The 17356-nt window shown below is 43.7% G+C and overlaps 1 protein-coding gene across 2 annotated transcripts in view; it reads left to right on the forward strand.

Annotated features, from left to right (window-relative positions):
• Nucleotides 1-17356, forward strand: part of AP2A2 (adaptor related protein complex 2 subunit alpha 2) — a 133090-nt gene that overhangs the window by 57308 nt on the left and 58426 nt on the right. For both annotated transcript variants that reach the window (XM_038764735.1, XM_038764736.1), the window contains exons 2-3: nt 897-965; nt 14525-14667. In XM_038764735.1, the coding sequence (XP_038620663.1) occupies nt 897-965; nt 14525-14667 (212 nt within the window). The remainder of the gene's footprint in view (nt 1-896; nt 966-14524; nt 14668-17356) is intronic.

A 17356-nucleotide genomic window follows, 5' to 3' on the forward strand; every position in this document is an offset into this window, starting at 1 on the left:
GAGCACTGTACTAAGCGCTTGGGAAGTACAAGTTGGCAACATATAGAGACAGTCCCTACCCAACAGCGGGCTCACAGTCTAAAAGGGGGAAACAGAGAACAAAACCAAACATACTAACAAAATAAAATAAATAGAATAGATATGTACAATCAATCAATCAATTGTATTTATTGAGCGCTTACTGTGTGCAGAGCACTGTACTAAGCGCTTGGGAAGTACAAGTTGGCAACACATAGAGACAGTCCCTACCCAACAGCGGGCTCACAGTCTAGAAGAGGGAGACAGACAACAAAACCAAACATATTAACAAAATAAAATAAATAGAGTAGATATGTACAAGTAAAATAAATAGAGTAATAAATATGTACAAACATATGTACCTATGTACAGGTGCTGTGGGGAAGGTAAGGAGGTAATCAGTCAATCAGTCGTATTTATTGAGCGCTTACTGTGTGCAGAGCACTGTACTAAGCGCTTGGGAAGTCCAAGTTGGCAACATCTAGAGATGGTCCCTACCCAACAGTGGGCTCACAGTCTAGAAGGGGGAGACAGAGAACAAAACCAAACATATTAACAAAATAAAATAAATAGAATAGATATGCACAAGTAAAATAAATAAATAGGGTAATAAATATGTACAAACATATATACATATGTACAAGTAAAATAAATAAATAGAGTAATAAATATGTACAAACATATATACATATGTACAAGTAAAATAAGTAAATAAATAGAGTAATAAATATGTACAAACATATATACATATATACAGGTGCTGTGGGGAAGGGAAGGAGGTAAGATGGGGGAGATGGAGAGGGAGGACCCAAGGAGGAGAGGGTATTTTTGACAAGGAGGGAGTTCCGATTTCAACCCTGATTCTTCCGTTCTTTCAGGCAAAAGTAAAGAAGCGGAAATCAAGAGGATAAACAAAGAACTGGCCAACATCCGATCAAAATTCAAAGGTAAGACCGCTCCAGCATCTTAAAACGAGAGTCCGACTTGGTTCGAGGACCGTGAGGGAGGCCGCCAGGGCCCCGAATTGGCCTATGGAGACGGGTGGGGTAGGGGGTGGGAAAACCATTCATTTATTCCCTCAATCGTATTTATTGAGCGCTTACTGTGTGCAGAGCACTATACTAACTGCTTGAGAAAGTCCAATACAGCAATAAACAGTGACAGTCCCGGCCCGCAGCGAGCTCGCAGTATAGAAGTCTCGCAGTCTAAGGCCCTACTGAGAGCTCACCTCCTCCAGGAGGCCTTCCCAGACTGAGCCCCTTCCTTCCTCTCCCCCTCGTCCCCCTCTCCATCCCCCCACATCTTACCTCCTTCCCTTCCCCACAGCACCTGTATATATGTTTGTACATATTTGCTACTTTATTTATTTATTTATTTATTTTACTTGTACATATCTATTCTAATTATTTTATTTTGTTAGTATGTTTGGTTTTGTTCTCTGTCTCCCCCTTTTAGACTGTGAGCCCACTGTTGGGTAGGGACTGTCTCTATATGTTCCCAACTTGTACTTCCCAAGCGCTTAGTACAGTGCTCTGCACATAGTAAGCGCTCAATAAATACGATTGACTGATTGATGACCTCCTTCCCTTCCCCACAGCACCTGTATATATGTATATATGTTTGTACATATTTATTACTCTATTTATTTTACTTGTACATATCTATTCATTTTATTTTGTTAGTATGTTTGGTTTTATTTTCTGTCTCCCCCTTTTAGACTGTGAGCCCACTGTTGGATAGGGACTGTCTCTATATGTTGCCAACTTGTACTTCCCAAGCGCATAGTACAGTACTCTGCACACAGTAAGTGCTCAAATACGATTGATTGATTGATTGATTGAAAGAGCATGGGCTGGGGAGCCAAAGGTTGTGGGTTCTAATGCCAGCTCTGCCACTTGTCAGCTGTGTGACCTTGGGCAAGTCACTTAACTTGTCTGGGCCTCAGTTCCTTCATCTGTAAAATGGGGATGAAGACTGTGAGCCCCACGTGGGACAACCTGATTACCTTGTATCTACCCCAGTGCTTAGAACAGTGCTTGGTACATAGTAAGCGCTTAACAAATACCAACATTATTATTATTATTATTATTATTATTTTCTGGCCCACTGTTGGGTAGGGACCGTCTCTATACGTTGCCAACTTGTACTTCCCAAGCGCTTAGTACAGTGCTCTGCACACAGCAAGCGCTCAATAAATAGGAGTGAATGAATGAATTATTAGAACAGAGCTTGGCACATAGTAAACACTTAACAAATACCATAATTATTATTATTATACTTTCCAAGTGCTTAGTACAGTGCTCTGCACACAGTAAGCACTCAATAAATATGAATGAATGAATGAGTAGGGGACAGGAAAGCCAGGAGTGGACCCTCCCCGGACCTTCTATTAAGTGCTTAGTACAGTGCTCTGCACACAGTAAGCGCTCAATAAATACGATTGATTGATTGAGAATGGAGCTGGTGGACTGTGAGTTGGGAAAGCCAGGTCAGTCTCAGACCTATAATAATAATAATAATAATAATAATCATAATAATGGCATTTATTAAGTGCTTAACTATGTGCAAAGCACTGTTCTAAGCACTGGGGGGATACAAGGCGATCAGGTTGTCCCACGTGGGGCTCACAGTCTTAATCCCCATTTTCCAGATGAGGGAACTGAGGCCCCGAGAAGTGAAGTGACTTGCCCAAAGTCACACAGCTGATAATGGGTGGAGCCGGGATTTGAACCCAGGACCTCTGACTCCAAAGCCCAGGCTCTTTCCACTGAGCCAGGCTGCTTCTCTACTAAGCGCTTGGGAGATACAAGTCGGCGACCTGTAGAGACGGTCCCTACCCAACAGCGGGCTCGCAGTCTCGAAGGGGGAGACAGACGACAGAACAAAACACGTGGACCGTGAGCCCACTTTTTAGACTGTGAGCCCACTGTTGGGTAGGGACTGTCTCTATATGTTGCCAGTTTGCACTTCCCAAGCGCTTAGTCCAGTGCTCTGCACATAGTAAGCGCTCAATAAATACGATTGATGATGATGATGTGGACAGGTGGCAAGTCGTCAGAATAAATGGAATTCAAGGGTCTGGGTTCCGATCCCGGCCTTGCCAGCTGCGTGCTGGGTGACCCAAGGGGAAGCATTGGCCGGACAGGGAGCTGACGGGAGAGGCCCGCCTGCCGTGGCACCGTGCCCTCTCGGAGGATGGCGGCTCACCAGATATTGCCCAAATTCGCTGGCGGGTTACGAAATACGACCTCAGAAGGCCTCAGGAGCGAGAAATTTCGGCCAGAGCCTTCCTCAGCTTTTAACGCAAGCCCCGGACGCTTATAATGATAGCATTTATTAAGCGCTTACTATGAGCAAAGCACTGTTCTAACCACTGGGAAGGTTAACAAGGTGATCAGGTTGTCCCTCGTGGCGCTCACCGTCTTAATCCCCATTTTACAGATGAGGGAACTGAGGCCCAGTGAAGTGACGTGCCCAAAGTCACACAGCCGATAAGTGGCAGAGCCGGGATTTGAACCCATGACCTCTGACTCCAAATAATAATAATGATGGCATTTATTAAGCACTTATTGTGTGCAAAAGCACTGTTCTAAGCGCTGGGGAGGTTACAAGGTGATCAGGTTGTCCCACGGGGGGCTCACAGTCTTCATCCCCATTTGACAGATGAGGTCACTGAGGCCCAGAGAAGTGAAGTGACGTGCCCAAAGTCACACAGCCGATAAGTGGCAGAGCCGGGATTTGAACCCATGACCTCTGACTCCAAATAATAATAATGATGGCATTTATTAACCACTTACTGTGTGCAAAAGCACTGTTCTAAGCGCTGGGGAGGTTACAAGGTGATCAGGTTGTCCCTCGTGGGGCTCACCGTCTTAATCCCCATTTTACAGATGAGGGAACCGAGGCCCAGAGAAGTGAAGTGACGTGCCCAAAGTCACAGAGTCGATAAGTGGCAGAGCCGGGATTTGAACCCATGACCTCTGACTCCAAATAATAATAATGATGGCATTTATTAAGCACTTACTATGTGCAAAAGCACTGTTCTAAGCGCTGGGAAGGTTAACAAGGTGATCAGGTTGTCCCTCGTGGGGCTCACCGTCTTAATCCCCATTTTACAGATGAGGGAACCGAGGCCCAGAGAAGTGAAGTGACGTGCCCAAAGTCACACAGCCGATAAGTGGCAGAGCCGGGATTTGAACCCATGACCTCTGACTCCAAATAATAATAATGGTGGCATTTATTAAGCACTTACTATGTGCAAAAGCACTGTTCTAAGCGCTGGGGAGGTTAACAAGGTGATCAGGTTGTCCCACGGGGGGCTCACCGTCTTAATCCCCATTTTACAGATGAGGAAACTGAGGCCCAGAGAAGTGAACTGATGTGCCCAAAGTCACGCAGCCGATAAGTGGCAGAGCTGGGATTTGAACCCATGACCTCTGACTCCAAATAATAATAATGATGGCATTTATTAAGCACTTACTATGTGCAAGAGCACTGTTCTAAGCGCAGGGGAGGTTACAAGGTGATCAGGTTGTCCCTCATGGGGCTCACCGTCTTAATCCCCATTTTACAGATGAGGGAACTGAGGCCCAGAGAAGTGAAGTGACGTGCCCAAAGTCACACAGCTGATAAGTGGCAGAGCCGGGATTTGAACCCATGACCTCTGACTCCAAATCCCGGGCTCTTTCCACTAAGCCACGCTGCTTCTCAGGACGCTTCTGAGGACGCTCCATACGGATCCACCATTCATTCATTCAGTCATATTTATTGAGCGCTTACTGTGTGCAGAGCACTGTACTAAGCGCTTGGGAAGTCCAACTGGGCAACAGACAGAGATGCTCATTCATTCATTCATTCAGTCGTATTTATTGAGCACTTAGTGTGTGCAGAGCACTGTACTAAGCGCTTGGGAAGTCCAACTGGGCAACAGATAGAGATGCTCATTCAGTCATTCATTCAATCGTATTTATTGAGCGCTTAGTGTGCGCAGAGCACTGTGCTAAGCGCTTGGGAAGTCCAAGTTGGCAACATCTAGAGACGGTCCCTACCCAACAGTGGGCTCACAGTCGAGAAGGGGGAGACAGACAACAGAATAAAACATGTGGACAGGTGTCAAGTCGCCACTTTGGACTCAGCATGTTATCGTGGCTAGAACCTGGGCGTTGAAGGACCCGGGTTCTAATCCCAGCTCCGCCGCTTGACTGCTATGGGACCTTGGGCAATAATGATAATAATAATAATAATAATAATAATAATGGCATTTATTAAGCACTTACTTTGTGCAAAGCACCGTTCTAAGCGATGGGGAGGTGACAAGGTGATCAGGTTGTCCCACGGGGGGCTCACAGTCTTCACCCCCATTTTATAGATGAGGGAACTGAGGCCCAGAGAAGTGAAGTGACTTGCCCAAAGTCACCCAGCTGACAAGTGGCGGAGCCGGGATTTGAACCCATGACCTCTGACTCCGAAGCCCGGGCTCTTTCCACTGAGCCACGCTGCTTCTCTAAGGCACTTATATAATGAGAAGCAGTGTGGTCTAGTGACTAGAGCCCGGACCTGGGCGGCAGAAGGTCCTGGCTTCTAATCCCGGCTCTGCTGCTGGTCTGCCAGGTGACCTTGGGCAAATCACTTCACTTCATCATCATCATCATCAATCGTATTTATTGAGGGCTCACTATGTGCAGAGCACTGTACTAAGCGCTTGGGAAGTACAAATTGGCAACATATAGAGACAGTCCCTACCCAACAGTGGGCTCCCAGAAGTCTTCACTTCTCTGGGCCTCAGTTACCTCAGCTGTAAAATGGGGATTAAGACCCTGAGCCCCACGTGGGACAACCTGATCACCTTGTATCTACCCCGGCACTTAGAACAGGGCTTGGCACAGAGTGAGCGCTGAACAGCGTGGCTCAGTGGAAAGAGCACGGGCTTGGGAGCCAGAGGTCATGGGTTCTAATCCCGGCTCCGCCACTTGTAAAGTGTGTGACAAGTCATTTAACTTTTCTGAGCCTCAGTGACCTCATCTGTAAAATGGGGATTAAGACTGTGAGCCCCCAGTGGGACAACCTGATCACCTTTTATCCTCCCCAGCGCTTAGAACAGTGCTTTGCACATAGTAAGCACTTAACAAATGCCATTAGTATTATTACTGTTATTAGCCCTGCAACCCCATTTCTCTTAATGGGGATTAAGACTGTTCATTCATTCATTCAATCGTATGTATTGAGCGCTTACTGTGTGCAGAGCACTGTACTAAGCGCTTGGGAAGTAGAGAAGCAGCGTGGCTCAGTGGAAAGAGCCCGGGCTTTGGAGTCAGAGGTAATGGGTTCAAATCCCGGCTCTGCCAATTGTCAGCTGTGTGACTTTGGGCAAGTCACTTCACTTCTCTGTGCCTCAGTTCCCTCATCTGTAAAATGGGGATTAAGACTGTGAGCCCCATGGGGGACAACCTGATCACCTTGTAACCTCCCCAGAGCTTAGAACAGTGCTTTGCACATAGTAAGCGCATAATAAATGCCATTATTATTATTATTATTATTACAAGTTTGCAACATATAGAGACGGTCCCTACCCAACAGTGGGCTCACAGTCTAAAAGGGGGAGACAGAGAACAAAACCAAGCATATTAACAAAATACAATAAATAGAATAGATATGTACAAGTAAAATAAATAAATAGAATAATAAATATGTACAAACATATATACATATATACAGGTATATATGTATACATGTACATTATCATTAGTACAGTGCTCGGCCCACAGTAACTGCTCAATAATGATAATGAATATCCCCTCCAGTGCTTAGAACATTGCTTGGTATATAGTAAGCAGTTAACAAATACTACAATTATTATTATTATTAATAATAATAATGATGGTATTTGTTAAGTGCTTACTATGTGCCAAGCACTGAGGTAGATACAAGGTAATCAGGTTGTCCCACGTGGGGCTCACAGTCTTCACCCCCATTTTCCAGATGAGGGAACCGAGGCCCAGAGAAGTGAAGGGAATTGCCCAAAGTCACACAGCTGACAAGTGGTGGAGCCGGGATTAGAACTCACAACCTCTGACTCCCAAGCCCGGGCTCTTTCCACTAAGCCATGCTGCTTTTGTTGATGATAATAATAATAATAATAATAATAATAATGGTGGTATTTGTTAAGCGCTTACTATGTGCCGAAAATTTTCTAAGTGCTGTGGTAATAATAATAATAATAATGTTGGTATTTGTTAAGCGCTTACTATGTGCCAAGCACTGTTCTAAGCGCTGGGGGGGGGGGGGGATACAAGGTAATCAGAGTTGTCCCACGTGGGACTCACAGTCTTCATCCCCATTTTACAGATGAGGTCACTGAGGGGCAGAGAAGTGAAGTGATTTGCCCAAAGTCACATAGCTGACAAGTGGCAGAGTCAGGATTAGAACCCACAACCTCTGACTCCCAAGCCCGTGCTCTTTCCACTAAGCCATGCTGCTTATGTTAATGATGATGATAATAATAATAATAATAATAATAATAATAATAATGGTGGTATTTGTTAAGCGCTTACTATGTGCCGAAAATTTTCTAAGAGCTGTGGTAATAATAATAATAATAATAATGTTGGTATTTGTTAAGCGCTTACTATGTGCCAAGCACTGTTCTAAGCGCTGGGGGGGATACAAGGTAATCAAGGTTGTCCCACGTGGGACTCACAGTCTTCATCCCCATTTTACAGATGAGGTCACTGAGGTGCAGAGAAGTGAAGTGATTTGCCCAAAGTCACACAGCTGACAAGTGGCAGAGCCAGGATTAGAACCCACAACCTCTGACTCCCAAGCCCGGGCTCTATCTACTAAGCCACACTGCTTATCAGTCTATGGTATTTATTGAGTGCTTCCATGGGCAGAGCATGGTACTAAACTCTCATAATCAATTGTATTAATTGAGCAGTTTACTGTGGGCCGAGCACTGTACTAAGCGCTTGGGAGAGGACGATACAGCGGAGTTGGTAGACACATTCCCTGCCCACAACGAGCTGACGGTCTAGAGGGGGAGAGAGACATAGATGTAAATAAACAGTTTATAATATATCATCATCATCATCATCAATCGTATTTATCAAGCACTTACTGTGTGCAGAGCACTGTACTAAGCGCTTGGGAAGTACAAATTGGCAACACATAGAGACAGTCCCTACCCGACAGTGGGCTCACAGTCTAAAAGATATATATATATTATCATAACCTGTCCATTTCACAGCTCAGGTGATTCCCGGCCCATGTAATAATAATAATCAATCAATCAATCAACCGTATTTATTGAGCGCTTACTGTGTGCAGAGCACTGTACTAAGCGCTTGGGAAGTACAAGTTAATAATAGTAATAATAATAATAATTGTGGTATTTAAGTGCTTACTTTTGTGCCAGGCACTGTCATAATAATAATAATAATAATAATAATAATAATAATAATGATAATAATAATGGTATTTGTAAAGCGCTTACTATGTGGTAAGTACTGTTCTAAGCTCTAGGGTAATAATGATAATAATAATAGTGATGGTATTTGTTAAGCGCTTACTAGGTGCCAAGCACTGTTCTAAGTGCTGGGGCAATCATAATAATAACGATGGTATTTGTTAAGTGCTTACTATGTGCCAAGCACCGTTCTAAGCTCTGGGGTCGATACAAGGTTAATGAGGTTGTCCCACATAGGGCTCCCAGTCTTCATCATCATCATCATCATTATCAATCGTATTTATTGAGCGCTTTCTGTGTGCAGAGCACTGTACTGAGCACTTGGGAAGTCCAAGTTGGCAACATATAGAGATGGTCCCTACCCAACAGTGGGCTCACAGTCTAAAAGGGGGAGACAGAGGACAAAACCAAACATACTAACAAAATAAAATAAATAGAATAGATCATCATCATCAATCATATTTATTGAGCACTTACTATGTGCAGAGCACTGTACTAAGCTCTTGGGAAGTATAAATTGACAACATCTAGAGACAGTCCCTACCCAACAGTGGGCTCACAGTCTAAAAGGCGGGAGACAGAGAACAAAACCAAACATACTAACAAAATAAAATAAATAGAGTAGATATGTACAAGCAAAGTAAATAAATAAATAGAGTAATAAATATGTACAAATATATATATATATATATATATATATATATATATATATATATATATATATATATATACATCCCCATTTTACAGATGAGGTCACTGAGGTTCTAAGTGCATATTCGTGTTTTGATCATATGATAATAGTAATTGTGATACCATCATCATCATCAATCGTATTTATTGAGCGCTTTCTATGTGCAGAGCACTGTACTAAGCGCTTGGGAAGTACAGATTGGCAACATATAGAGACAGTCCCTACCCAACAGTGGGCTCACAGTCTAAAAGATATCCGTTCTGCGCTTACTTTGTACCAAACGTTAAAATGGGGATGAAGACTGTGAGCCCCACATGGGGCAACCTGATCACCTCGCATCCACCCCAGCGCTTAGAACAGTGCTTGGCACATAGTAGGCGCTTAACAAATGCCGTCATTATTATTATTGATAGGTACAAGAAAATCAGACCGCATGGGGAAGGTCTTCAGGGGAGGGAAGGCAGGTCTTGAACCCCCATTTTACAGAGGTGGAAACTGAATCCTTGAGAAGTGCAGCGACTGGGACCGTCTCTATATGTTGCCAACTTGTACTTCCCAAGCACTTAGTACAGTGCTCTGCACACAGTAAGCGCTCAATAAATACGATTGATTGATTGATTGATTGCCCAAGGTCCCACGGAAGACAGGCGGCAGAAGCGGGATTAGAACCCAGGTCCTCTGAGCCCCAGGCCCAGACTGGCTCCGTTAGACAGAGAAGCAGCCTGGCCTAGTGGAAAGAGCCCGGGCTTCGGAGTCAGAGGGGTCATGGGTTCTAATCCCGGCTCCGCCGTTTGTCAGCTGCGTGACCTTGGGTAAGTCACTTCTCTGGGCCTCAGTTCCCTCATCTGTCAAATGAGGATGAAGACGGTGAGCCCCCCGTGGGACAACCTGGTGACCTTGTATCTACCCCAACGCTTAGAACAGTGCTTGGCACATAGAAAGCGCTTAACAAATACCATCATCATCATTATTATTACCCCATCATCATCAATCATCAATCGTATTTATTGAGCGCTTACTATGTGCAGAGCACTGTACTAAGCGCTTGGGAAGTACAAGTTGGCAACATATAGAGACAGTCCCTACCCAACAGTGGGCTCACAGTCTAAAAGGGGGAGACAGAGAACAAAACCAAACATACTAACAAAATAAAATAAATAGAATAGATATGTACAAATAAATTAAATAAATAAATAGAGTAAAACACAGTGCCTGGCACATAGTAAGTGCTTAATAATAATAATGTTGGTATTTGCTAAGCGCTTACCATGTGCAAAGCACTGTTCTAAGCGCTGGGGTAGATACAGGGTAATCAGGTTGTCCCACATGGGACTCACAGTCTTCATCCCCATTTTACAGATGAGGGAACTGAGGCCCGGAGAAGTTAAGTGACTTGCCCAAAGTTGCACAGCTGACAAGTGGCAGAGCCGGGATTTGAACCCATGACCTCTGCCTCCAAAGCCTGTGCTCTTTCCACTGAGCCACGCTGCTTCCCCACGCTGCTTAACAAATATCATTATTATTATTATTATTATTATTATTTTAATTCCAACACGTAGAACAGTGCTTGGCACATAGTAAGCACTTAACAAATATTATTATTATTATTAATTATTACCCCAGTGCTTAGAACAGTCCCTGGCACATAGTAAGTGCTTAACAAATATCATTATTATTATTATTATTTTAATTCCAACATGTAGAACAGTGCTTGGCACATAGTAAACACTTAACAAATAGTATTATTATTGTTATTAATTATTACCTCAGTGCTTAGAACAGTCCCTGGCACATAGTAAGTGCTTAACAAATATTATTATTATTATTATTTTAATTCCAACACGTAGAACAGTGCTTGGCACATAGTAAACACTTAACAAATATTATTATTATTATTATTATTATTAATTATTACCTCAGTGCTTAGAACAGTCCCTGGCACATAGTAAGTGCTTAACAAATATTATTATTATTATTATTTTAATTCCAACACGTAGAACAGTGCTTGGCACATAGTAAACACTTAACAAATATTATTATTATTATTAATTATTACCTCAGTGCTTAGAACAGTCACTGGCACGTAGTAAGTGCTTAACAAATATTATTATTTTTATTTTAATTCCAACACGTAGAACAGTGCTTGGCACATAGTAAGCACTTAACAAATATCATTATTATTATTACCCCAGCACTTAGAACAAGCTATTAACAAATCCCATTATTATTATTACCCCAGCACTTAGAACAGTGCTTGGCACATATCAGTATTCTTATTATTATTACCTATTACCCCAGTGCTTCGAACAGTCCCTGGCACATAGTAAGTGCTTAACAAATATTATTATTATTATTTTTATTTTAATTCCAACACGTATTACAGTGCTTGGCACATAGTAAGCACTTAACAAATATCATTATCATTATTATTACCCCAGCACTTAGAACAAGCTATTAACCAAGACCATTATTATTATTACCCCAGCACTTAGAACAGTGCTTGGCACATAGTAAGCACTTAACAAATATCATTATTCTTATTATTATTACCTATTACCCCAGTGCTTCGAACAGTCCCTGGCACATAGTAAGTGCTTAACAAATATTATTATTATCATTTTTATTTTAATTCCAAAACGTAGAACAGTGCTTGGCACATAGTAAGCACTTAAAAAATATCATTATTATTATTATTATTACCCCAGCACTTAGAACAGTGCTTGGCACATAGTAAGCACTTAACAAATATTATTCTTATTATTGTTACCTATTACCCCAGTGCTTCGAACAGTCCCTGGCACATAGTAAGTGCTTAACAAATATTATTATTTTTATTTTAATTCCAACACGTAGAACAGTGCTTGGCACATAGTAAGCACTTAACAAATATCATTATCATTATTATTACCCCAGCACTTAGAACAAGCTATTAACAAATCCCATTATTATTATTACCCCAGCACTTAGAACAGTGCTTGGCACATAGTAAGCACTTAACAAATATCATTATTATTATTATTATTACCCCAGCACTTAGAACAAGCTATTAACAAATACCATTATTATTATTACCCCAGCACTTAGAACAGTGCTTGGCACATAGTAAGCACTTAACAAATATCATTATCATTATTATTACCCCAGCACTTAGAACAAGCTATTAACAAATACCATTATTATTATTACCCCAGCACTTAGAACAGTGCTTGGCACATAGTAAGCGCTTAACAAATATCATTATTATTATTATTATTACCCCAGCACTTAGAACAAACTATTAACAAATACCATTATTATTATTACCCCAGCACTTAGAACAGTGCTTGGCACATAGTAAGCACTTAACAAATATCATTATTATTATTATTACCCCAGCACTTAGAACAAGCTATTAACAAAGACCATTATTATTATTACCCCAGCACTTAGAACAGTGCTTGGCACATAGTAAGCACTTAACAAATATCATTATTATTATTATTACCCCAGCACTTAGAACAGTGCTTGGCACATAGTAAGCACTTAACAAATATCATTATTATTATTATTACCCCAGCACTTAGAACAGTGCTTGGCTTGGCACATAGTAAGCGCTTAACAAATACATAGAAGCAGCGTGGCTCAGTGGAACGAGCCCGGGCTTTGGAGTCCGAGGTCACGGGTTCAAATTCCGGCCCCGCCACTTGCCAGCTGTGTGACTTTGGGCAAGGCACTTCACTTCTCCGGGCCTCAGTTCCCTCATCTGTCAAATGGGGATTAATGTGAGCTCCCCATGGGGCAACCTGATCAATCAATCAATCAATCAATCGTATTTATTGAGCGCTTACTGTGTGCAGAGCACTGGACTAAGCGCTTGGGAAGTCCAAGTTGGCAACATATAGAGACAGTCCCTACCCAACAGTGGGGTCACAGTCTAAAAGGGGGAGACAGACCTTGTAACCTCCCCAGCGCTTAGAACGGGGCTTTGCGCATGGTAAGTGCTTAATAAATGCCATTGTTATTATTATTATTAATAATAATAAAAACCACCATCATTATTCTTATTATTCTTAGACGGCACTGCCGCTCTCTTGGATTTTCTTGGGTCCCGGCGGTGACCCCCATCCGTGGACCCCTGGGGTCTGAGCATGGTTTGCGGGGGGTGGTGGGATGACCCCCCTCCCCCTCACCTTTTAGACTGTGAGCCCACTGTTGGGTAGGGACCGTCTCTATATGTTGCCAACTTGGACTTCCCAAGCGCTTAGTACAGTGCTCTGCACACAGTAAGCGCTCAATAAATGCGATTGATGATGATGATGATGATGATGACCCCCCCAACTTTTAGACTGTGAGCCCACTGTTGAGTAGGGACTGTCTCTAGATGTTGCCAACTTGGACTTCCCAAGCGCTTAGTACAGTGCTCTGCACACAGTAAGCGCTCAATAAATACGATTGATGATGATGATGACCCCCCCCCCCCCCCTTTTAGACTGTGAGTCCACCGTTGGGTAGGGACCGTCTCTATATGTTGCCAACTTGGACTTCCCAAGCGCTTAGTCCAGTGCTCTGCACACAGTAAGCCCTCAATAAATACGATTGATGATGATGATGATGACCCCCCCCCCACCCTTTTAGACTGTGAGCCCACTTTTGGGTAGGGACCGTCTCTATATGTTGCAAACTTGGACTTCCCAAGTGCTTAGTACAGTGCTCTGCACACAGTAAGCGCTCAAGAAATACGATTGATGATGATGATGATGATGATGACCCCCCTCCCCTTTTAGCCTGTGAGCCCACTGTTGGGTAGGGACCGTCTCTATATGTTGCCAACTTGGACTTCCCAAGCGCTTAGTCCAGTGCTCTGCACACAGTAAGCGCTCAATAAATACGATTGATGATGATGATGATGATGACCCCCCCCACTTTTAGCCTGTGAGCCCACTGTTGGGTAGGGACCATCTCTATATGTTGCCAACTTGGACTTCCCAAGCGCTTAGTCCAGTGCTCTGCACACAGTAAGCGCTCAATAAATACGATTGATGATGATGATGACCCCCCCCCGTTTTAGACTGTGAGCCCACTGTTGGGTAGGGACCGTCTCTATATGTTGCCAACTTGGACTTCCTAAGCGCTTAGTACAGTGCTCTGCACACAGTAAGCGCTCGATAAATACGATTGATGATGATGATGACCCCCCCCCCCCCCTTTTAGACTGTGAGCCCACTGTTGGGTAGGGACCGTCTCTATATGTTGCCAACTTGGACTTCCCAAGCGCTTAGTCCAGTGCTCTGCACACAGTAAGTGCTCAATAAATACGATTGATGATGATGATGATGATGATGACTGACCTCTGCCCCCCAACTTCCGTCCCCCAGGAGATAAGGCCCTGGACGGCTACAGCAAGAAGAAATACGTCTGCAAGCTGCTCTTCATCTTCCTCCTCGGCCACGACATCGACTTCGGCCACATGGAAGCCGTCAACCTCCTGAGCTCCAACAGATACACCGAGAAGCAGATTGTGAGCCGCAGCGTGGGCGCCCCCCCCCCCAGCGCCCGGGAGAGGACGTTAGACTAGACGCCCATTCAGTCATTCATTCATTCAGTCAGTCATTCAATCGTATTGATTGAGCGCTTACTGTGGGCAGAGCACTGGACCAAGCGCTTGGGGAGTACATATCAGCAACATCGAGAGACGGTCCCTACCCAACAGCGGGCTCCCAGTCTGGAAGGGGGAGACGGACAACAGGACAAGGAGACAGATGCACTGTACTGAGCGCTTGGGAAGTCCAATTTGGCAACATCTAGAGACGGTCCCTACCCAACAGCGGGCTCCCAGTCTGGAAGGGGGAGACGGACAACAGGACAAGGAGACAGATGCACTGTACTGAGCGCTTGGGAAGTCCAATTTGGCAACATATAGAGACAGTCCCTACCCAACAACGGGCTCACAGTCTAGAAGGGGGAGACAGACGACAAACAAAACAAGTAGACGGGCATCAGTACCATCAGACCTTCCCCCCTTCTAGACTGTGAGCCCACTGTTGGGTAGGGACTGTCTCTATGTGTTGCCAACTTGTGCTTCCCAAGCGCTTAGTACAGTGCTCTGCACACAGTAAGCGCTCAATAAATACGATTGATTGATCGATTGATCGGACCAGACGTGTTCCCTGCCCCCTGAAGCCCATGCTCCGGCCTCGTTACCCACCGCCCCCCGTCCTGCTTCGCCTCCTTCCCGCCGGCCCCCTGCAGCCCCCTCGTAGTTACCAAACGCCAACTTGTACCTGGCACTTGTACCTGGCACCCCATGTATATATATGTATACATATATATATATATGTATATGTATATATATGTATATGTATATATATGTATATATATGTATATATATATATGTATATATATGTGTATATATATATATACCTGTATATATGTCTATATGTTTGTTCATATTTATTACTCTATTTTACTTGTCCATATCTATTCTATTTATTTTATTTTGTGAGTATGTTTGGTTTTGTTCTCTGTCTCCCCCTTTTAGCCTGTGAGCCCACTGTTGGGTAGGGACTGTCTCTAGATGTTGCCAATTTGTACTTCCCAAGCGCTTAGTACAGTACTCTGCACATAGTAAGCGCTCAATAAATACGATTGATCATGATGATGATGATACCTGTATATATGTTTGTACATATTTATTACTCTATTTTACTTGTCCATATTTATTCTATTCATTTTATTCTGTTGATATGTTTGGTTTTGTTCTCTGTCTCCCCCTTCTAGACTGTGAGCCCGCTGTTGGGTAGGGACCGTCTCTAGATGTTGCTAATTTGTACTTCCCAAGCGCTTAGTACAGTGCTCTGCACATAGTAAGCGCTCAATAAATACAATTGATAATGATGATGATGGCACTGTGAGCGGGGTCAACGGGTCAAGTGCTTAGTAATAATAATAATAATAATGATAGCATTTATTAAGTGCTTATTATGTGCAAAGCACTGCTCTAAGCTCTGGGGAGCTTACAAGGTGGTGAGGTTGTCCCACGAGGGGCTCACAGTCTTAATCCCCGTTTTACAGATGAGGGAACTGAGGCCCAGAGAAGTGAAGTGACTTGCCCAAAGTCACACAGCTGACAAGTGGCGGAGCCGGGATTTGAACCCATGACCCCTGACTCCAAAGCCCGGGCCCCTTCCACTGGGCCACGCTGCTTCTCCGTACAGTGCTCTGCACACAGTAAGCGCTCAATAAATTCGATTCATTCAGTCGTATTTATTGAGGGCTTACTGTGTGCAGAGCACTGTACTAAGCGCTTGGGAAGTACAGGTTGGCAACATATAGAGACGGTCCCTACCCAACAGTGGGCTCACAGTCTAGAAATTCAGAAATACAGAATTCATCTGTAAAATAGGGATGAAGATTGTGAACCCCATTTGGGACAGCCTGATTCCCTTGTATCTCCCCCAGCGCTTAGAACAGTGCTTGGCACATTGTAAGCGCATAACAAATGCCAATATTATTATTATTATTAGTCATTCATTCCATCAGATTTATTGAGCGCTTAGTGTGAGCAGAGCACTGTACTGAGCGCTTGGTGGAGTACAGTGCAGCAGTAAACTGACATGTTCCCGGCCCACATCGAGTTTATAATCTGAGTGGGGAACGGACATTAATAATAATAATAATAATAATGATGGCAATTATTAAGCGCTTACTATGTGCAAAGCACTGTTCTAAGCGCTGGGGAGGTTACCAGGTGACCAGGTTGTCCCACATGGGGCTCACAGTCTTCATCCCCATTTTCCAGATGAGGTCACTGAGGCCCAGAGAAGTGAAGCGACTTGCCCAAAGTCCCACAGCTGACAAGTGGCGGAGCCGGGATTTGAACCCACGACCTCTGACTCCAAAGCCCGGGCTCTTTCCACTGAGCCCCGCTGCTTCTCAATTCTCGATACATTAGCGGCATTTATCGAGCGCTTACTGTGTGCAGAGCACTGCATTCATTCATTGTCATATTTATTGAGCACTTACTGTGTGCAGAGCACTGCATTCATTCATTGTCATATTTATTGAGCGCTTACTGTGTGCAGAGCACTGCATTCATTCACTGTCGTATTTATTGAGCGCTTACTGTGTGCAGAGCACTCCATTCATTCAGTCTTATTTATTGAGCACTTACTGTGTGCAGAGCACTGCATTCATTCATTGTCATATTT

This window comes from Tachyglossus aculeatus, chromosome 22 (genome assembly GCF_015852505.1).
Source record: "Tachyglossus aculeatus isolate mTacAcu1 chromosome 22, mTacAcu1.pri, whole genome shotgun sequence".
Taxonomy (NCBI): Eukaryota; Metazoa; Chordata; class Mammalia; order Monotremata; family Tachyglossidae; genus Tachyglossus; species Tachyglossus aculeatus.